At 38.3% G+C, this 19,150-nt stretch overlaps 2 protein-coding genes across 5 annotated transcripts; one reads left to right on the plus strand and one right to left on the minus strand.

Moving 5' to 3' along the window:
- Nucleotides 1-413: 413 nt before the first annotated feature.
- LOC111788928 (formin-binding protein 4-like) lies at nt 414-7,457 on the minus strand. Of its 4 annotated transcripts, none has more exons than XM_023669511.1 (11): nt 7,193-7,457; nt 5,572-5,664; nt 4,948-5,072; nt 3,697-4,168; nt 3,401-3,605; nt 1,935-3,226; nt 1,526-1,605; nt 1,346-1,435; nt 1,203-1,276; nt 963-1,095; nt 414-805 (listed from the first exon to the last, which is right to left on the minus strand). In XM_023669511.1, exons 1-11 carry the CDS (start codon nt 7,275-7,277, stop codon nt 722-724), a joined length of 2,733 nt encoding a protein of 910 aa, XP_023525279.1. In that variant the 5' UTR covers nt 7,278-7,457; the 3' UTR covers nt 414-721. The 4 variants fall into 4 exon arrangements, with proteins under 4 accessions (XP_023525279.1, XP_023525278.1, XP_023525281.1 ...); XM_023669510.1 differs by having other exon boundaries at nt 3,401-3,626; XM_023669513.1 differs by lacking the exon at nt 7,193-7,457 and adding an exon at nt 5,296-5,403 and having other exon boundaries at nt 3,401-3,626; nt 5,572-5,661.
- Nucleotides 7,458-7,841: 384 nt separating this feature from the next.
- On the plus strand, nt 7,842-19,059 carry LOC111789168 (protein transport protein SFT2-like). Its single transcript, XM_023669828.1, has 4 exons — nt 7,842-8,231; nt 18,154-18,421; nt 18,507-18,611; nt 18,706-19,059. Exons 1-4 carry the CDS (start codon nt 8,023-8,025, stop codon nt 18,814-18,816), a joined length of 693 nt encoding a protein of 230 aa, XP_023525596.1. The 5' UTR covers nt 7,842-8,022; the 3' UTR covers nt 18,817-19,059.
- The last annotated feature ends 91 nt before the right edge of the window (nt 19,060-19,150 follow it).

The following is a 19,150-nucleotide window of genomic DNA, read 5'->3' on the forward strand; positions in this document are numbered from 1 at the left end:
CGAGTAACTATTTTGTTTAGTCTTTTGTTTTTTCAACATCTTTTTAAAATTATTGTCTAGATTTAAATTTCGATTTTTTTATTTAAAAAAAGCATATACAAAAACAAAAAAGAAAATAATGAAGACATGTATTTATAAACTTATGATATGAAAGTCGCGTTTAACATTATAAAATAAAACATTAAATGTGACGAAAGTGATCTTAAACATTTTAAAATCTCTCGAACATACACTAAAACTCACCTTTAGTAGCAACTAGCCTTAACCTTAATAACAATTATAAATGTCCGTTTTGGAGTAAATTTAACATGACAAAAAATGATCTAAAACATTTTAAAATCTCTCAACCGTACATTTCAACCAGACTTAACACCTACTTGATTCCATCGCCATCACTAAATGAGAGCGAGGTAGCCAAATAGCAGATAATCATTATGTAATGAGAGCGAGGTAGCCAAATAGCAAATTGGCTTGTGCAAGCAAGTGAAGAATGTAAGTGAAGCCTATTACAGCACAAACCATCCGAGAGAAGGGTAAATGACAATTTGATTGAACTATCAATCACCAAAATTGTAGGCTTTGCCATGTTCCTCTTCTCAATTGTGACTCACAACAACAAGAACAAGTTAGCAGACTGATAAAACCTATACAATGCCATCAGCAGCTACTTCCCATTATATTTTATCCTATGCAGCCCTACTAAACTAACATAAACGTCACTTCACTTGCTCGGCTTTGTCCACGACGTTTCCGAGGTCTTAACATTACCATAATACACTTGCTTTGAAGACTCGTCCCAATACGCCTAGAGAACGAACAAAATTAGCATCGGGTTCTACCAAAGAAGTTCAAGACCAGATAAAACAAAGTCGATGAACTGAATACGGAAGTTCAAACTCGATAGCCACGTTCGATTCTAACTCGTAATTTCAGTTTATCATCTTTGGTCTAATGGAATTTACCTGCCACCCTGAGGGGAGATCTTTTGAGATTTCTGCCAGGTTAGGCTGCTGGTTTCCATCCGCGGATGCTTCAGCTGGGGATTGAGTAACTTTGCTCGACGATTGAGCTCTCCTTCGCTTTACCCGCTCACGCCTAGAAATGTAGCAAACGGAACTTAAAACCGAAGTCCAAAGAAATCATTGAGTCCTAAGCCTTGTTCGATAACCATTTGATTTTTAAAACCAATTTCAGCGTCATACCAATCACCCCCAAGAGGCTGAAAGTTAGAGTTTTCTTTTGCATCCCCACTGGCAACCTGCTGTGCATGCCATTCCTGCATCAAAAGCATCAGAGTAAGAACCCAGTTCACAGGCAGTGGACTCTCTTTATTTCAAAACTTCACCTTTATTTCCCGTTCTCGTTTCCTCTCTAAAATCTCGTACGCATTTTCGGGTTCTTCCTCATCTTCAAGTTCTTCCTTGGCGGCTTTCCACTGATCGATCAAAGAAAAATATGGCATCTCATCAGAAACACCAAAAGAGCATTTATGTACTATATCTATGAAGCTGAAATACACACACACCTTGTCCAACAAACTGGAAACCTTCTTATTAGATCTCAAGGAGGGGGCAACCGTGACGGTCTGCTTTTTACTGCGCGGAGCTGCATACGGAAAAAAACAAAAGAGCATTGGAGCAGATCTGCAATGCCGTATATTCGGAGGCCACGTTTTAAGTAAAGAGCTAAGAACATAGCATGAACATCTCACTAGAGGAGTTAAAACTAGGTTCGAGCTTACAGCATATCGATGGTTAACCGAACAAACTCTACACAGTAAGTACTGCCAACTCCTAGCCCATAGTACACACGATATGTCTTCGTCCCCTAATCTGTACCTCTTTTTGGGAAGCTAGATAAACATTTCACTCCTACTTTTTTACTTGCAAAAATATCATGACTAAAAAGATCGATTCGCTGCTAACATATCATACCTTTTGGTTGAACCTTGGAAACTGTAGATGTATTAGCAACAGCCGAAGAATCAGTAACAGCTTTAGATGTAGGCAGAACATCATTAGTTGGTGAGCCCGAAGTAGATCGGAAGGAGACTGATGCGGTCTCTTTTCGTCCCTTGTCAATTTCATCCATGGAAGAAGCAGTATTCATATTCGCTATGTCAGAAGATCTATATTGAATAGAGGAAGAAGGCTCAAATCTCACAGATGAGGCATCAACATGCAACTGAGAAGGCTCTGCGGTGCTAAAGACGGGAAGAGAGGTTGTTGCGTCTTGAAGAATACCGTAACTTTCAGGCACGACACCATTTACAACTACAGGAGAAGAATCAGTATGTGAATTGGGAACTGCCTCATAGTAAAATGGTGCTTGAGCCAAAACAACGTTACATGCTTCTGGATGTCCATAAAAGTTTGCACTAAGAATGGCTTCAGGGACAGGATGTGCATAATACTTAATACTAGAATCAGGATAAGACACTTGATATGGTTCGGTGTAACAAGGAGGCTGGCCAAGTTGGGTATAAGATGGAGGCATAGGATAAAATGGTTCGGCTGGCTCATCAGGTGGCGGTGGAGGAATATCTTCATTATCAGGTGGTGGTGGGGGAATCCATTCCTCATCTGGTGGTGGCGGCACCATAGAGCTATCCTCTGGCACTATGGATTCATATCCAGAAGAAAGATTTAGCTGGGCTTGTGGATCTGGCAGAAGTGGTTGCTCGGAGGAAGTAAACGACTTAGCAACGGACATATCGGACGTACCAGTCACCATCAAGTTACCTGCAGAACTCGCATCTTCAACTTCCATATCTACCTCCATGTCAACATCTTCCACAGAATGTACACCGCTCTTGGAAGCCATTTCGTCAATTACAACTTCACTTACCTGCTCAATCACAGCAGTAGTGTTTCCAAAGTGTTCGATTGCGTTAGACGATGAAATATTCTCTCCATTTGCAACGACAGTACGCAAATGAGAATGCTCCGAAGCAGAACCACCACAAGCCACTCTCTCGACTTCAGACCCAACGTTCGCTCTTACAATGTTTGGACTATCAGTAGCCTTGGCTTCATCCAATTGCGACGATACAGCAGCAGTCTGATAAATTTCTTTGTTAATGTCATCTTCAATCTGTTTAAGCTTCCTTGCTGAGTGTTCCCAGAATGGAAGCAAAGATGTCTTATAGGGCGTCAGCGACTTCAAATCTTCGAGTCTTATCTGAGTTTCCTGTATGTACTCTGATGTCCATTCATGACCCCCAGACCTGAAGTTTATTTCAGCCATTAGTACAAAAACGTAACGTAAAACCGAAAGTCCATTTCTCTATGCTAACATAAAAAGGGCATATTCTAAATTTTACCCTTGAAATGCCAGTAATATTCATATTACACCTCCAACTCAGTCAATATTCAATTGAGGTGAACAGGTCAAGCCTTACTTTTGAAATGATTTCAATCTCTCTAACAAGCTAGCACTCCAGTTCAGAAGATGCGAAGGAAGATCCAACCCAGACTTCGATTCTTCATGAGTCATCGTGTAATCAACATAGATCTCGGAACCAGCTTTTGCTATATTCACATCATTTGAACAAGTGCTGAAGGCAGCATAGCTTTGGTCAACCTCAGAACCCTGACTTGCACATACTGGAGCACCATTCTTGTAACCTTCAATTTGATCATTCACTTTAGGCTTATATTTAAACAATTTTTAAACAGACATTAACAAAACAGTCACCTGTGCTTTCTGCTGAAAACAAATCTAACTTCCCACCGTTAGCTAAGCAAGATTCGTGTTTAAAGACTGTAACGTTCTCTGGAAATTGTGTAGGAGAGGTTTTAATATCAGTGGTCGATTGAGTAGGCTGAGCCTGAGCCAAAACAACATCAGGTACTTCCCATGAAGTTTCCCCAGTTTCAACATTCCAATAATAATAATTATGGCTCTCCTCATGCATAACAATCCTCCATCCTGAAATAACATCCCCTACGACTTGTACATCAGACGAGGCCGGTACAGACGTTTGAACCAAATCAGTTTCCTTGCTTAAATATCCCAAGTTATTAGTATCAGTTTTTCCTTCATCTCTGCTCTCTAGGTTCTCAGAAAATTCAACAGAATCCCGCTCTGATTCCTCTTGGACCGCCTTTTGAGCGATGAGATCTTCACCGACCTTTGCATCCATTTTCTCACATCCCTCAGCAGAAACCTGAAATCAAGGATATCAAGGATATCAATGAAGCAGAATATTATTAAGAATAGAAGTGAACTTTGTTAACACGCACAAAAATCATTACATCAAGGAAAAAGAGCAAGTCAAATGTAGAAAAAGGAAGATAGTGAAGCTCATCTGGGAGAACATATGACCTTACGTGTGTTTAAAAGTTATCTTCAAATTGGGATCAAACCCATATTCAAGATGTAGCCATCGAAAATATTTTCAACTTACCTTGTGTAATTTCTAAATTTCTTTTCAATTACCATATCAAACAGCACCTAAGCAATAAATATGTAGCCCAAGCCCACTACTAGCAGATATTGTCCTTTTTGGGCTTTCATTTTTGGGTTTTCCCTCAAGGTTTTGAAAACGCGTCTGCTAGGAAGAAGCTCACACGCTTATAAAGAATGTTTCATTCTCCTCTCCAACTGATGTGGGATCTCACAATCCACCTGGGCTCAGCATCCTCGCTAGCACACCGCCTAGTGTCTGGCTCTGATACCATTTGTAACAGCCCAAGCCCACTGCTAGTCAGATATTGTCCTCTTTGGCTTTCACTTTCGGGTTTCCCCTCAAGGATTTTAAAACGTGTCTGCTAGGAAGAAGTTTCCACACATAACTAATACATTCTCATGGGAGGGGGATTGAGCCGCAAATAAACCTACTCATACAAGAGCAATGCCTAAAATTAATGAATGTAGAAAATTAAATCAAGTTTATTAAGTGCTAAGCCTGATATGCAATTCACGCGATAAAAGAAAGAAAAATACCTCATCCGTTCGGTCAGGTAACAAAGCATCTTGCCCATCATGATCTGAATTTGTATCCAAGTCCTCATCAACTTCATCATCACTATATTGCTCAAGTAACAGCAAGGGATTTTGTGCTTGGTGGCCTGAAAATGAAAACACTTTCACATCAAACACTATCCAAAACCACGTGTCTTAGTAGCACGTCAAAGAATTCCCTGAAAAATTCATGAATATCAAGGTGTTAGAAACATTAAAATTTCAATTCAACAAGAAATTGAAGATATTTTCATCACATCCACCTGTTACACATCCAAGGACAAACGTCAGTGTTGCATAAAAACAAAAATTAAAGACAGACGTACGAACCGATGAAAAATTTTCCCTGTCGAAATCTCCAAATGCTTTGATGATACCAAAAATGGCATAATGATCGAGTCATTCACATGTTCATTGTGGCAAGGGCCCCGACCTGATCTGATAATTGGTGTCCCAAAGACCACAGTTACCCTAAAGACTGAAAACAAGTTCTTGGGGAATAGAATACAAAGTCTCGTACATAAAGTTTGAAATATCCACCATTATAATGTGAAGCACTCATATCCCCTTTACATAGTCCTTTTGAAGAACACTGATAGAACCCACCTGAAGAGGATGCTGATTTCGGTAACTTGGTCGTCTCTCTTGAATCTATATCCCCTCCAACTTCTTCTTGTACATCAGAGCCATCTAAATCTCCTACACAATGAATAACACATCCACGATTAAAATAAAGTCATCTAATATTAATGATCTCCAGAATCATAACACTAAAATCACTAGCAGCTGCTATGAGTGTGTCAATACTACCCAAGTTCACGTATCAAGGAAACGACCAAAAAATACTTTTCATTTTACCCTTTTCAGATTGAATCAATGAAACGCCAAAAACAACTAAATTAAATTTCTTCGATGCATTCATATATATATATACTCTTTCCTTTTTAGCAATCATCTAGACTACTTTTTTTGGTCTCAAATGCTAACCAAACAAACTACTATTGAGATGCATGACATTTATGTCTATTGAAGACTAGATATAGTCAAAAGTAAACATTTAAAGAAGAAGGAACATGCATAACAGATATCCAAATATAAGTTGATATGGAATCAACCCAAGGGAAAGTATGGAACGGATTACCTTGATGATCAAGATCATGAGTAAAGAAAACTTGTTTCTAAACTCGTGATTCGAATCACTCCACAAGAGGTTTGATCAATACCACTTGAATGACTCTAGCATGTAAGTTCTAAACACAAGAATTTGCAAAAAAAAAAATCTTAGCTCTCAACAAAGCTAAAAAAATAGAAATTCTATTCTTTTTAATTCCAAAATGTGATGTCTCTAATCAAAGAAAGAATTTCTATTTTTTTTAGCTTTGTTGAGAGCTAAGATTTTGTTTGCAAATTCTTGTGTTTAGAACTTGCATGCTATAGTCATTCAAGTGGTATTGATCAAACCACTTGTGGAGTGATTCGAATCACGAGTTTAGAAACGAGTTGTCTTTACTCTTGATCGTGATCATCAAGGTAATCCGTTCCATACTTTCCCTTGGGTTGATTCCGTATCATTTGGTATCAGAGCCATGCCCTAAACTTAGTCATGTGAATAGAATCCTCAAATATCGAACAAAGAATTGTGAGCCTCGAAGGTGTGGTCAAAAGTGACTAAAGTATCGAACAAAGGGTGTACGTACTTTGTTCGAGGACTGCAAAGAAAGGAGTCGAGCCTCGATTAAGGGGAGGCTATTTGAGAGCTCCATAAGCATCAGGGGAGGCTTATAGTGTACTTTGTTCGAGGGAAGGATTGTTGAGGATTGAGTCCCACATTGGTTAATTTAGTGGAAGATCATGGGTTTATAAGTGATGAATACTATCTCCAATGGATGAGATCTTTTGGAGAAGCGCAAAACAAAGCCATGAGAGCTTATGCTCAAAGTGGACAATATCATACCATTGTGGAGATTCGTGATTCCTAACCTAAGTTTTCTTTTCTTCCCTCGACAATCACACAAAGCCCTAAGAAACCGAAGAAGCATAAACTCCAAACAGAAAGAAGACCAAATCGATGAGAGATGAAAATCAGCCACCAAAAGCTCAACATTATCTTCTTCGATTACAAATAACCAGATGAACAAATAAACACATATCGACATCCGCACTAGCACAAACCAGTTACATAAATGCATACAAAATAAAAGGGGAGAATCCAAGAAAGAAAAACTACCGGAGGGCTCGGCGAAAAGATCGAGTTTGACACGGCGGCCGGCGTTACTGAGAGCTGCCAGGCGCCGCTCTCTTCTCCTTCCCATAGCTACAAGAATAAAGAGAAGGTGAAAGGCTTCAGTGGATTGTGATGATGAATTAAGCGAGTTAGGGATCAGGTGGATTGAATCTCTGAAATTCTTTCCCTTGGCCAAAGTCGGCAATTCGGCGACCGAAGATCGGAATGAAGGAGAAGAGAACGCCGTTGATTTGAGGTTTTAACCAAATTTTGTCTTTTTTTTTTTTTTTTTTTTTTTTTTTTTTTTTTTTTTTTTTTTTTTTTTTTTTTTTTTTTTTTTTTNACTTTTAATAAAATTTAATATTTCTATTTATCTAAAATAATTAAATAATATTAATAATATGAAAGATTTAAAATAGAGATCTAAATTTGGAATACATGAGAACAGAATTAAANCTAAAATAAAATTCTTGAAAGTTAAGAACTAAAATAATAATTAAATTTTTATGAAATTATAATATATTTAAATTCTATATTTTCATTAACATTTTGTATTTTCAAAACTTTTAGTAATATATTTAAATTTAAAAATATTTAAAAATATTCTTACGAAAAATAAATTTTTAATTTTTATAATACATGAACTTTTGTAATGAATCTGCTTCTTCTTTACTACTGCCTTTGAGAAAAACAAGCGAAAATCGGTCGCGTTCTCCCAGCGATATCGATTCCTCAATCCAATATCAAATTCCCAAATCAAAAGCAAATCTGCAACTTTTTTCGATTATTTTTCGTTTTGATTTGGAAAGGGCTGTTTGTGAGCTGAGAAAACGATGCAGAAAGCGGCGCAGGGATGGTTCACGCAAGGGGGTAATAGTGGGAGTGATAATCAACTCAAATCGTCCTCTTCGTTGCTGGCTGATTGGAATTCGTACGCAGAATCACAAGCTTCTGAGGATGGCAGCTCCAATTTGGGAATCGGATTCGATCTCGAAAGTGCTGTTAGGTCTGCCAATGAAACCGTTTCAGGAACTTTCAGCGTGTAAGTCTCTGATCTCATATGCATCTTAGCGATGTATGTCGTATTGAATTTTGTATATTTTTACTGTAATTTTGGTACTTGGCTATGGCTGTTACGTTCTCTCTTAAGGTTGTGAAATGACATGATTTGGTTGGCTGGGTATGAGGATGTGTGGGAAGTGATTTACCATTATCCTTCGGAATCTTGATTTGCGTTGTATTATCATTTGAATGATTAAGAGTTTCATTTAAGAATCTCGGAGATCCTGCATCTGAACTGCCATTTGGGTATTAGAGAGTTAACAAGGGATCTGAAGAAACAAAGAATGTGACTAGAGGTTCCCAAACAGCATGAAATGAAATTCTCCTTAGCCCAGGAGAGTATAGTTGCACAAGTTTGAAGGTCTTGATATCAATGTCTTTGGATCCTTCCATTCTTGTTTAGATTTTTGGGTTAAAAGGAGTTCAGTCTTTTTGAAGGATTCCATATGGGAAAGAACAAAATTCTCCTTTTCTTGTGTTTTTTTTTTATTATGTTATGTAATTGGATCTCTTTTGTTATTACTAGTTTGGTTTTCATTCTGATTTTATCGAAGTTTATAAAATCATTTGCACCATGAAAATCCTTAGATTATAGCAACCTTGAGGCTAGAATGAATTTTTTCTAAGGGATTCATGGTAAGCATTAAGAGCTTTAGGGGAAAATGTTGAAAATTTTCCATTTTCCAAGTTTTTAACGTTAGCCCCTCAAATGTTTAGGCTTTTTTTTTTTGGGATAATGTTGGTCGTGAAGGAGTGAGACCAGGCTACTGACTGGCTATCATGTAATGCCATAAATCTGTTTGTCGGGAAACTCTCTATCCATTTTGACACCAAATCCTTATTTCTACTCTGTAGATTTTCCAACAGCCCCCTTTATTTGTGGAAATTGAAATGGCTAACCAATTTACAAGATGACTTTGTTTTAAATTTTATTCACCACAGGGTTAAGGATGACATCTGAGTTAGATTTTGTGAAGATCATTGCCATTGGCTTGATGGCAGTCTGATTTGATCTTCTTTTTCTTGGTTTTATAATCTGCATTCAGTGAATTATCCTTTTATTATCATTTCATCATAGAAGGGAAACTGCTAGTTAGTTTCACAATTTGTGTTTCTTTATTATGGTTCACTCGACCAATTTGGACAATGGATCGTGTTACACCCGAGTAAAGGAGGGATACATGGATTAACTGAGAACACATCCAAATGTGAGTGATCCTAAGGATAGGATGACTTAGAATGACTTAAAAGGATTGAAAGTTACTACCTATACCAACAAAGTGCATCTTCCTTTTTGGTAGGTCAATCACAAGAACTCCAAAGTTAATCGTGCTTTGCTTGGATCTATCCTATATTGGGTGACCTCCTAGGAATTTTCTGAGGAAGCATGTGAGTGAAGAAAAAACAGGCTGAAATGACCTGTATTGGTCTGTGGAGATAGTCTTCAGTCTTAGGAGCGAAAAGTAAGTAATGTGATCATGTCGTAGGGGAATGCCGGGATCATTAGGTCCGAATCTAGATTTCGAATCATAGGCATGGGGTGTTGAGGTTCATTATGCATTTTTCTTGCAAGTCTCTCTTTTCTTGACGGGTATTATCTCCTGTTCACCATCCTCTTTCTTGTGAAATTTGGGAAAGTTCAAATTCAAAAGAAAATATTATTTTTTGCTTGGTTGGTATCTAGATGTAGGACTAACACCGTGTATTCATTCCGAGGCCATCCTTAGTGGTTTCTTACCCTCATGGTGTACCATTTGAAGGGATGACCTCAAAGATTATAATCATGTCATATTGGTTTGCCATTTTGCTAGATTGATTCTGGTAAGATTTTAAAGTCTTCTCAAGTTGTTTTAGCTTTGCTAAGGTTGTGTCGTATTAGTTTGATGAGATCTTAATTTACTTGCTCTTTCAAGGCAAAGATAAATTGATATTGGAGGTTACTTTCTTCCATCTAATGTGGTCATATCCAGTTAAGGAGAAACTATAGCATTTTAGGGGAGGGAGAAATGGTTAGAGGATGTTTGGAATCATCTTTTGGCCACTCACAACCCTTGGTGGCAAAGGAGCTGACACATCCGACAACAATTGATAAGAACTAAAAGATGAAATTTGTAGAATGTGGTGGTATCAATAAGTTTAAAACAAAGAGATTGATTAGAGGATCTAGTCTCAAAATCCAAAAAAGAAATCAAATGGATACTTTGTTGATAACTTGACTCTGATACCAATTGCTCGAAGTTCAAACAATCTGTCTATCGAATGCGGATTAAGAGAATTAGGATCGAAAGATTGTATTGATAGAAGAACTTGATGGTGGTTACAAGGATGCTTGAGATTTTCTTTCAAGTAGAAGATTTGCTTTGAAAACTTGCCTTCGAATACATATTGGAAGTCTTTGAAGACTCTGGAATTGAAATAAAAACTAGATTGAGTTAACCAAGAGATAATATTGAATTAGACAGAACATGACCCTTGACGGATATTAATCATATCTTTAGGAAAGGTAAAAGATTGAAAGCAAATAAAATGTAACACCGGCTCATCGACAGCTCGATTCACCAGAGTTACCACTGACATTGACCATTTACTTCGAAAACCAGTCATAAAAAACCAAAACATTTTCGTACGTAACAAGAAAAACATGTAAATCCAGTACTTTTTACAACACAAAAATAACCAAAGTAAGTTTTCAACAGCGAAAGCACATGTACATAAAACAGACTTAGAAATGGATTCCCTGTAGTCTCTAGCCCGCTGGTCTCGTCCTCAGTTGGTCTACATCATCTATACCAGGAAAGAAAAGTTAAAATAATTTTGATGAGTAATTAATTTACTCGATAAGTTGCTAACTTGTCATTCACAAGTTTCTTACTTATCTTTCCTGCTGTTTTTAAGTTTTATTCACCATTGATTACTAGCTTCTTTCATTAGGATCATTTGTTCGCTAATAAGGTATTTCAGCTACCTCTAGCTTACGTTACTGACTTTCTATATGCTTATTTAGAATTTTTGGACTCGTATGTAAGACTCACTCTCGGTCAAATACGACTCATTTACTAATTTCTCTGGAGGCCTGTAACATCATACATACCAACGGTCAGGAATACTCGTTGTTCCTAACTTAGCACACAACGTGTTGGTTAGGAACTCCGCCGGAATTAGTAGACTACAATACTTATAAAAATAGATCAGGACTCAACAACTATAAGCATATCCTATAGTCATAACTTTTCTATCAATGTATTATGTAGTCATAACTTTTCTATCAATGTATACACATATAGCATGCTCACATCTATTGCATGCATTCACATATTTATAATGTTCAACAACTCGTTCCAGGCCACCAAAAGCATGTCTTCAAATCCTGATACATCTTCGTGGCATCTGGATGTACAGTATAGAGTGACTCATGTGCCTCAAATAGAATCTTCCTCTTGATCTTTACATCGTTAGGTACACAAGTTCGATTCCGCCACTTTAAACATCCATCACCTGTCATCAAGAAATTTCTGACTTGTTCAGTCTCAAGTTGCTCCATGACTTTTGCAAAATAAGGGTCCTTCGGTTGACCTTGAATAATTTGTTGCTACAATGTCGAGCAGATAGTCATAAAAGCTAACTGAGCTGTCGCTTACCTAACTAAAACAACTATCTGAGATCATTCAAACTCCATCTGAATGTTGGTTTGCCTCATCAACATTGCAGATGAGTGAGTTGTTTTACGACTCAAAACATCAGCTACTACATTAGCTTTGCCAAGGTGATGAAGGATCTGCATATCATGATCCTTCACTAACTCCAACCATCGGCGCTGCCTTATATTTAGCTCCTCCCGTGTAAACAAATATTTGAGACTTTTGTGATCTGTATATACATGTATCTTTTCACCATACAGATAATTTATCCAAATCTTTAGAGCAAATACCACAATAGCTAACTTTAAATTATGACTTGGATAGTTGCATTCATAATCTTTCAACTGTCAAGAGGCAAAAGCAATAATTCTCCTGTTCTGCATAAGTACGCAACCCAACCAATTTTTAGAGACATCACTATAGATTATCAGATCTCCAATACTATCAGGTACAATAAGCACGGGTGCTGATGCTAGTCTTTCCTTGAGTTCCTAAAAACTTCTCTCACAAGCTCGACTCCACTCAAATGTCTTCCCTTTTCTAGTTAATTGAGTCAAAGGCGCTACAATTTTTGCGAAGTCTTTAATAAATCGCTTGTAATATCCTGCTAAACCCAGTAAACTTCTCACCTCAGTAACTATAGTTGGTCGAGCCCAACCTATAATTGCCTTCACCTTTGCTGGATCAACAACTATGTCATCCTTGGATACCACATGACCAGACCAAGGAATACCACCTTTTGAGGCCAAAACTCACCTTTCGAGAATTTGGCAAATAATTTATGTTCGCGTAATACCAGCAAGATTTTCCTCAAATCCTCGCATGTTCATATGTCTTGGAATAAATCAAGATATCATCAATGAACACAATCATAAAAGAATTCAGAAAATCTTAGAATACTCGATTCATCAGCTCCATAAACACAGCAGGGGCGTTAGTTACACCAAAGAACATCACAACAAACTCATAGTGTCCATAACGAGTACGAAAAGTTGTCTTCGGTATGTCCTCTTCTTTGACTCTTATGTGATGATAACCAGAATGAAGATCAATCTTCAAAAATACTGTTGTCCCTTGAAGCTGATCAAACAAGTCATCAATTCGTGGCAACTCTCTATAATCAATACAGAGGCGTAGTGTACCATCTTTCTTCTTCACAAACAACACTGGAGCTTCCCATGGTGACACACTGGGTCGTATGAACCCCTGGTTCAACAACTTGTGTAGATTCTGTAGGAGCCATCCTGTAAGGAGCTTTAGAAATAGGTGTCGTTTCTGGTTTCAGTTCAATTCCAAAATTGACTTCCTGCTCTAGTGGCAATCGAGGTAATTCATCAGGGAAGACATCCAGGAAAACTGATATATCTGTATCAACTCGTCTGACTTCTGCAAAACTAGCCAGGAACGCCAACACCATGAGTAATTAACTTCCTGGCCTTTAAAGTAGTTATCGTCTTGGAAATACTTCTCGACTTCATACCTTGAAACCGAAAGCTTTTTCCCATTGGAGGTTGGAATACTATCTCTTTCTTGTAACAATCAATACTGGCATGATGAGCAGATAGCCAATTCATGCCCAAAATAACATCGTGGTTGTACATATCTAGCACCATTAATAACACATCTAATGGTTGGCCAGATACTACCACTCTATCAAATTTTACATTTTCACAAGTCTGGAGTTGTGTGACGGAGGAGAGTGGGTATATACGTGATTTTACGAAACTTGCCCCGCCAACTTTTGCAGGAAAGGTGACTGACCCTTAGGCAGCTGAGTGGTGGCTGAAATGTATTGAAACAAAATTTACATTCTTCAACTTTCTAGAAAGTCATAAAGTGTTGTGTGTCACATACATGTTAGAGAGATCAACTCATTTTTTTGTGGAAAGTAAAAAAGCCAAAGATGGAGGCTAGTGGAGTCTCGATTTCGTGGTCGACGTTTAAACATGAATTCTGTGAGGAAGTATTATTATACCCTAGCAAGATCTCGAAATCGAACAGCCTTTATGCAATTGAAGTAGGGTAACAGGTTAGTGGAGGAGTATGAGATGGAGTTCACTCAGTTATCCAAATTTGCTCCTCACATGGTTGCAACTGAGGAAGAGAAGACAGATTTCTTTATTCAGGGTTTAAGGCCTGAGATACAGGGATCCGTGTCTGCTCATGCATCCCAAGATTTCGTTACCGCTTACAATGTTACTGTTAAACTACCAAGGAGTGATCAAGGCTCCAGCAGTCAAGCACAATCATGTGGTAAGCAAAATTTACTTAGACGTCCTTAGGATTGCAACAACAGACAGCACAGCGACGAGTTGATCGTTGGCCTTCTATAGGTGATGGGAAGGAAGTTTGTGGTAAATGTGGGTTGACGCACAAGGGACCCTGTACTGCTACAAATAAGACCTGTTATAATTGTGGCAAGGGTGACCATCTAGCCAGAATGTGTCGTAGCGCGAGGAATCGTAATGTGGTACGCACTGAAAGGCCCGCTCCAGGAGGAGGTGGTCAGTCGAGCGCTGGAGGATAGACTAAGGCTCGAGGTAAAGCCTTCACCACGATGAGCAAGGCAGTGGAGGATGCCAGCACTGTGGTGACAGGTACTTTATCTATTTGTGGTTAGTGTGCATATACTGTACTTGATTCTGGCTCAACACATTCTTTTATATCACTAATTATTTGTTCGTCAAGCTCGACTTGAGGTAAAACCTCTAGGCTATGAGTTGTTAGTTTCTACACCTACAGGAGTCATACACCGATGACTTGTGAAAATGTGAAATTTGATAAAGTGATAGTATTTGGCTAACCATTAGATATGTTATTAATGATACTAGATAGGTATGATCATGATGTTATGTTGGGCATGGATTGACTATCAGCTCATCATGCCAGTATTGATTGTTACAAGAAAGAGATAGTATTCCAATCTCCAATGGGAAAAAGCTTTCAGTTTTAGGGTACAAAGCCGGGAAGTATTCCCAAAACGATAATTACTTTAAAAACCAGGAAGTTGATTACTCATGGTGCCTAGCGTTCCAGGCTAGTGTTGCAAAAGTCAGACGAGTTGATACAGATGTATCAGTTGTACCTATGGTGAATGAGTTTTTGGATGTCTTCCCTGATGAATTACCTCGGTTGCCACCAGAACGGGAAGTCAAGTTTGGCATTGAACTGGAACCAGGAACGACACCTATTTCTAAAGCTCCTTACAGGATGGCTCCTACAGAATTGAAAGAATTAAAGCTGCAATTACAAGAGTTGTTGAACCAGAGGTTCATACGGCTCAGTGTGTCACAGTTGTACCTATGGTGAATGAGTTTCTAGATGTCTTCCCTGATGAATTACCTCGGTTGCCACTAAAACGGGAAGTCAAGTTTGGCATTGAACTGAAACCAGGAACGACACCTATTTCTAAAGCTCCTTACAGGATGGCTCCTACAGAATTGAAAGAATTAAAGCTGCAATTACAAGAGTTGTTGAACCAGAGGTTCATACGGCTCAGTGTGTCACAGTTGTACCTATGGTGAATGAGTTTCTAGATGTCTTCCCTGATGAATTACCTCGGTTGCCACTAAAACGGGAAGTCAAGTTTGGCATTGAACTGAAACCAGGAACGACACCTATTTCTAAAGCTCCTTACAGGATGGCTCCTACAGAATTGAAAGAATTAAAGCTGCAATTACAAGAGTTGTTGAACCAAAGGTTCATACGGCTCAATGTGTCACCATGGGGAGCTCCAATGTTATTTGTGAAGAAGAAAGATGGTACACTATGTCCCTGTATTGATTATAGAGAGTTGAACGAAGTGACAATTAAAAATAAGTATTCGTTGCTACGAATTGATGACTTGTTTGATCAGCTTCAAGAGGCAGCAGTATCTTTTAAGATTGATCTTCGTGCTGGTTATCATCAAATAAGAGTCAAAGAAGAGGACATGTCGTATACAGCTTTTCGTACTCGTTATGGGCACTATGAGTTTGTTGTGATGTCCTTTGATTTGACTAACACCTCTGCTGTGTTTATGGAGTTAATGAATCGAGTATTCGAAGATTTCTTGGATTCTTTTGTGATTGTGTTCATTGATGATATCTTGGTTTATTCCAAGACAGATGATGAGCATGCAAAGCATTTGAGGAAAGTCTTGCTGGTATTACACGAACATAAACTACTTGTCAAATTCTCAAAATGTGAGTTTTGGCTTCAAAGGGTGGTATTCCTTGGACATGTGGTATCTAAGGATGACATAGGTGTTGATCCAGCAAAGGTGGAGGTAGTTATAGGTTAGGCTCGACCAACTATAGTTACCCAGGATATTAATTCGCGCCTTTGACTCAATTAACTAGAAAATGGAAGAAATTTGAGTGGAGCCGAGCTTCTAAAAGGAGTTTTCAGGAACTCAAGGAAAGACTGGCATCATCACTAGTGCTTCGGTACTAGGAATCTGGTAATTTATAGTGATGCCTCTAAAAATGGTTGGGTTGGGTTGCGTACTTATGCAGAACAGGAAAGTTATTGCTTATGCGTCTTGACAATTGAAAGATTATGAATGCAACTATCCAATTCATGATTTAGGTTAGCTGTTGTGGTATTTTCTCTAAAGATTTGGAGACATTATCTATAGTCTACTAATTCTCACGGAGTTTTTGACCAACGTCCTATGTGCTAAGTTAGGAACAATGAGTATTTCTGACCGTTGATATATATGATGTTACAGACCGCCAAAGAAATTAGTAGACGGGCCTATTTGACTGAGAGCAAGTCTTACATACGAGTCCAAAAATTTTAAATAAACATAATCAATAACCTAAGCTAGAGGTAGCTGAAATACCTTATTAAAGAACAAAGGATCTTAATAAGAGAAACTAGGAGTTAATGATGAATAAAACTTTAAAACAGTTGGAAACATTAGTAATAAACTCGTGAAAGACAAGTTAGATACTTACTGAGTAAATTAATTACTCATCAAAATTATTTTAACTTTTCTTTCCCGATATAGATGATGCAGGCCAACCAAGGATGACCAGCGGGCTAGGGACTACCGGGAATTCATTTCTAAGTTTGTTTTGTGTATATATGTTTTTGTTGTTAGAAAACTTACTTTGGTTATTTCATAGTGGTAAAATGTGCTGGTTTTACATGTTATATATGAAAATGCTTTGGTTTTATGACTGGTTTTCGGAGTAAATTATCAATGTCAGTGGTAACTCCTGTGAATCGAGTTGTCGATGAGCGGGTGTTACAAAAACAAAAGCGGACAAGACCCTGCTTTCGTTAAATAATCCGTGTACATTTTGTCCTTACTCCTTTTCATCTCCTTAGGCCATCCTTGAGCATTGCAGCTCTTCCACCAAAAATCATATAAGGAAGGGAATGCGAGGTGCTTTTAACTATAGATATTGAGAGTCAATAGGGCTCAGTCTCCAAGTGATCGAACTGGTTTTCAAAATAAACGAGAAATGGCTGGGTGTTGCCCTCGGCAGTCTGCTAGTTTTAGAATATTGAAAGTTTTCCGACCATTGAAGACACTTCTAATTCATTGTGTGAGATCCGACATCGGTTAGAGAGGGGAACGAAGCATTCCTTATAAGAATGTGGAACCCTCTCTCGACGCGTTTTGAAACCTTGAGGGGAAGCCTAGAAGGGAAAACCCAAAGAGGACAATATCTACTTGAGCTCACAGACAGCGAGCTTAAATTGTGTAGCGTATAAAAGGCTTACTTCATAGCCTTCATGACTTTTAGATTCGCTTCATTCCAAAGAACAGTAGAACCAGCAGAAGCACTAAATGAGTTTAAGGCAACCTTTCAAGCTTCTATGTTTCTATGTAACAGCTCAAGTCCACCGCAGGCAGATATTATCTTATTTGAGCTTTCCCTTCAGGCTTCCCCTCAAGGTTTTTAAAACGTGTTTGCTAAGAAAAAGTTTCCACACCTTTATAAAGAATGTTTTGTTCTCCTCCCCAACTGATGTGGGATCTCACAATCCATCCCTTCGGGGCCAAACGTCCTCGCTGGCACTCATTTCCTTCTCCAATCGATGTGGGATCTCACATTCTATGTCACATCCAAGATAACTTGGGGTTTCTTCCCAAAGGACTACTTCCGAGTTCAACGATAGTATCCTTTACAACGCCTCATTTTTGCCTGATATTTCAGGATTTTCATAAAACCATTCGAGGAACTCTCGTCAACCATTTCTCTCATAAGGGCATTTATTCACATCTTTCATATAATTTTCTGATTATTTCGTGATTTGATCCTTCTATAGGGTTTCGAAAGGAGTGAGAGAACTTCCCGGAAACTTCCAGTCGGCCACTAGTAACGTTCCCTCGGGAAAAGCCCTGATGTACTTTGGTTTGTTTCTAGCAACTGGAGTTTTCTTTATCTTCATTGCGTTCACCATGTTCCTCCCTGTCATGGTTCTTATGCCTCAAAAGTTCGCCATCTGCTTTACTCTTGGCTGCTGCTTCATCATTGGATCCTTCTTTGCACTTAAGGGTCCACAGAATCAGCTTGCTCATATGTTCTCTAAAGAGGTAACTTTTCCCTAAATGTAAATACATTTTTTACCGCCACCCTCTCATTATTTTAGCTGATTTGTTACTTCGCTTCATGATTCAGAGACTTCCTTTTACCGCAATCTTTATTGGTAGTATGTTGGGCACTTTATATGTTTCCATGGGGCTTCACAGCTACGTTCTCTCAGTGTTCTTCTCTGTATTACAGGTATCTTCATCATTCTTCCAAATTTTATTCCCATAATGCATTTATTGTTCCATTTCGTATCGGTCCGAATTGAAACGTTTTGGTGTTACTCCAGGTTCTTGCACTTGCATACTACGCTGTTTCCTATTTTCCTGGCGGGTCTACTGGGATGAAGTTTCTGTCGTCTGCTCTTACGTCGTCAGTAATGAGATGTTTCGGTAGGTGATCTTGACAGTCGTATGGCTTATGCTAGGCACACTGCACATTTCTCTACTGATTAGAGAGATCCATGTTAATGTGAGTTATTTTTGGTTGGAAATGATGCATAACATGTTGGTGTATGTAGAAACCAAAAATATTAGCAGCAGGCACCATTTTTCTGTGTTGTTTTCTGATTGTTTCATCTCCATTATCATATTGACTGAGCTTCTCAGAAACTGTGGAGAGAGAGAAATTAGTAATTATCTTTAAAAATGATATTCATCCGACATGCATATTACCTTAATAATTAAAATCTCGTAAAGTTCAAATATTAAACATTTATAGGTCATAATACATTA

The sequence above is a fragment of the Cucurbita pepo genome, chromosome LG02 (assembly GCF_002806865.2).
Source record: "Cucurbita pepo subsp. pepo cultivar mu-cu-16 chromosome LG02, ASM280686v2, whole genome shotgun sequence".
NCBI lineage: Eukaryota > Viridiplantae > Streptophyta > Magnoliopsida > Cucurbitales > Cucurbitaceae > Cucurbita > Cucurbita pepo.

Coding starts and splice junctions, on each gene's coding strand:
- LOC111789168 (XM_023669828.1), top strand. CDS start 8,023: ATGCAGAAAGCGGCGCAGGGATGGTTCACGCAAGGGGGTAATAGTGGG. Junction 8,232..18,153: donor GTTTCAGGAACTTTCAGCGT/GTAAGTCTCTGA, acceptor ATCCTTCTATAG/GGTTTCGAAAGGAGTGAGAG. Junction 18,422..18,506: donor CTCATATGTTCTCTAAAGAG/GTAACTTTTCCC, acceptor TTCATGATTCAG/AGACTTCCTTTTACCGCAAT.
- LOC111788928 (XM_023669510.1), bottom strand. CDS start 7,277: ATGGGAAGGAGAAGAGAGCGGCGCCTGGCAGCTCTCAGTAACGCCGGC. Junction 1,606..1,934: donor TTCCAAGGTTCAACCAAAAG/GTATGATATGTT, acceptor TTCCGTATGCAG/CTCCGCGCAGTAAAAAGCAG. Junction 1,436..1,525: donor TTTCCAGTTTGTTGGACAAG/GTGTGTGTGTAT, acceptor TTGATCGATCAG/TGGAAAGCCGCCAAGGAAGA.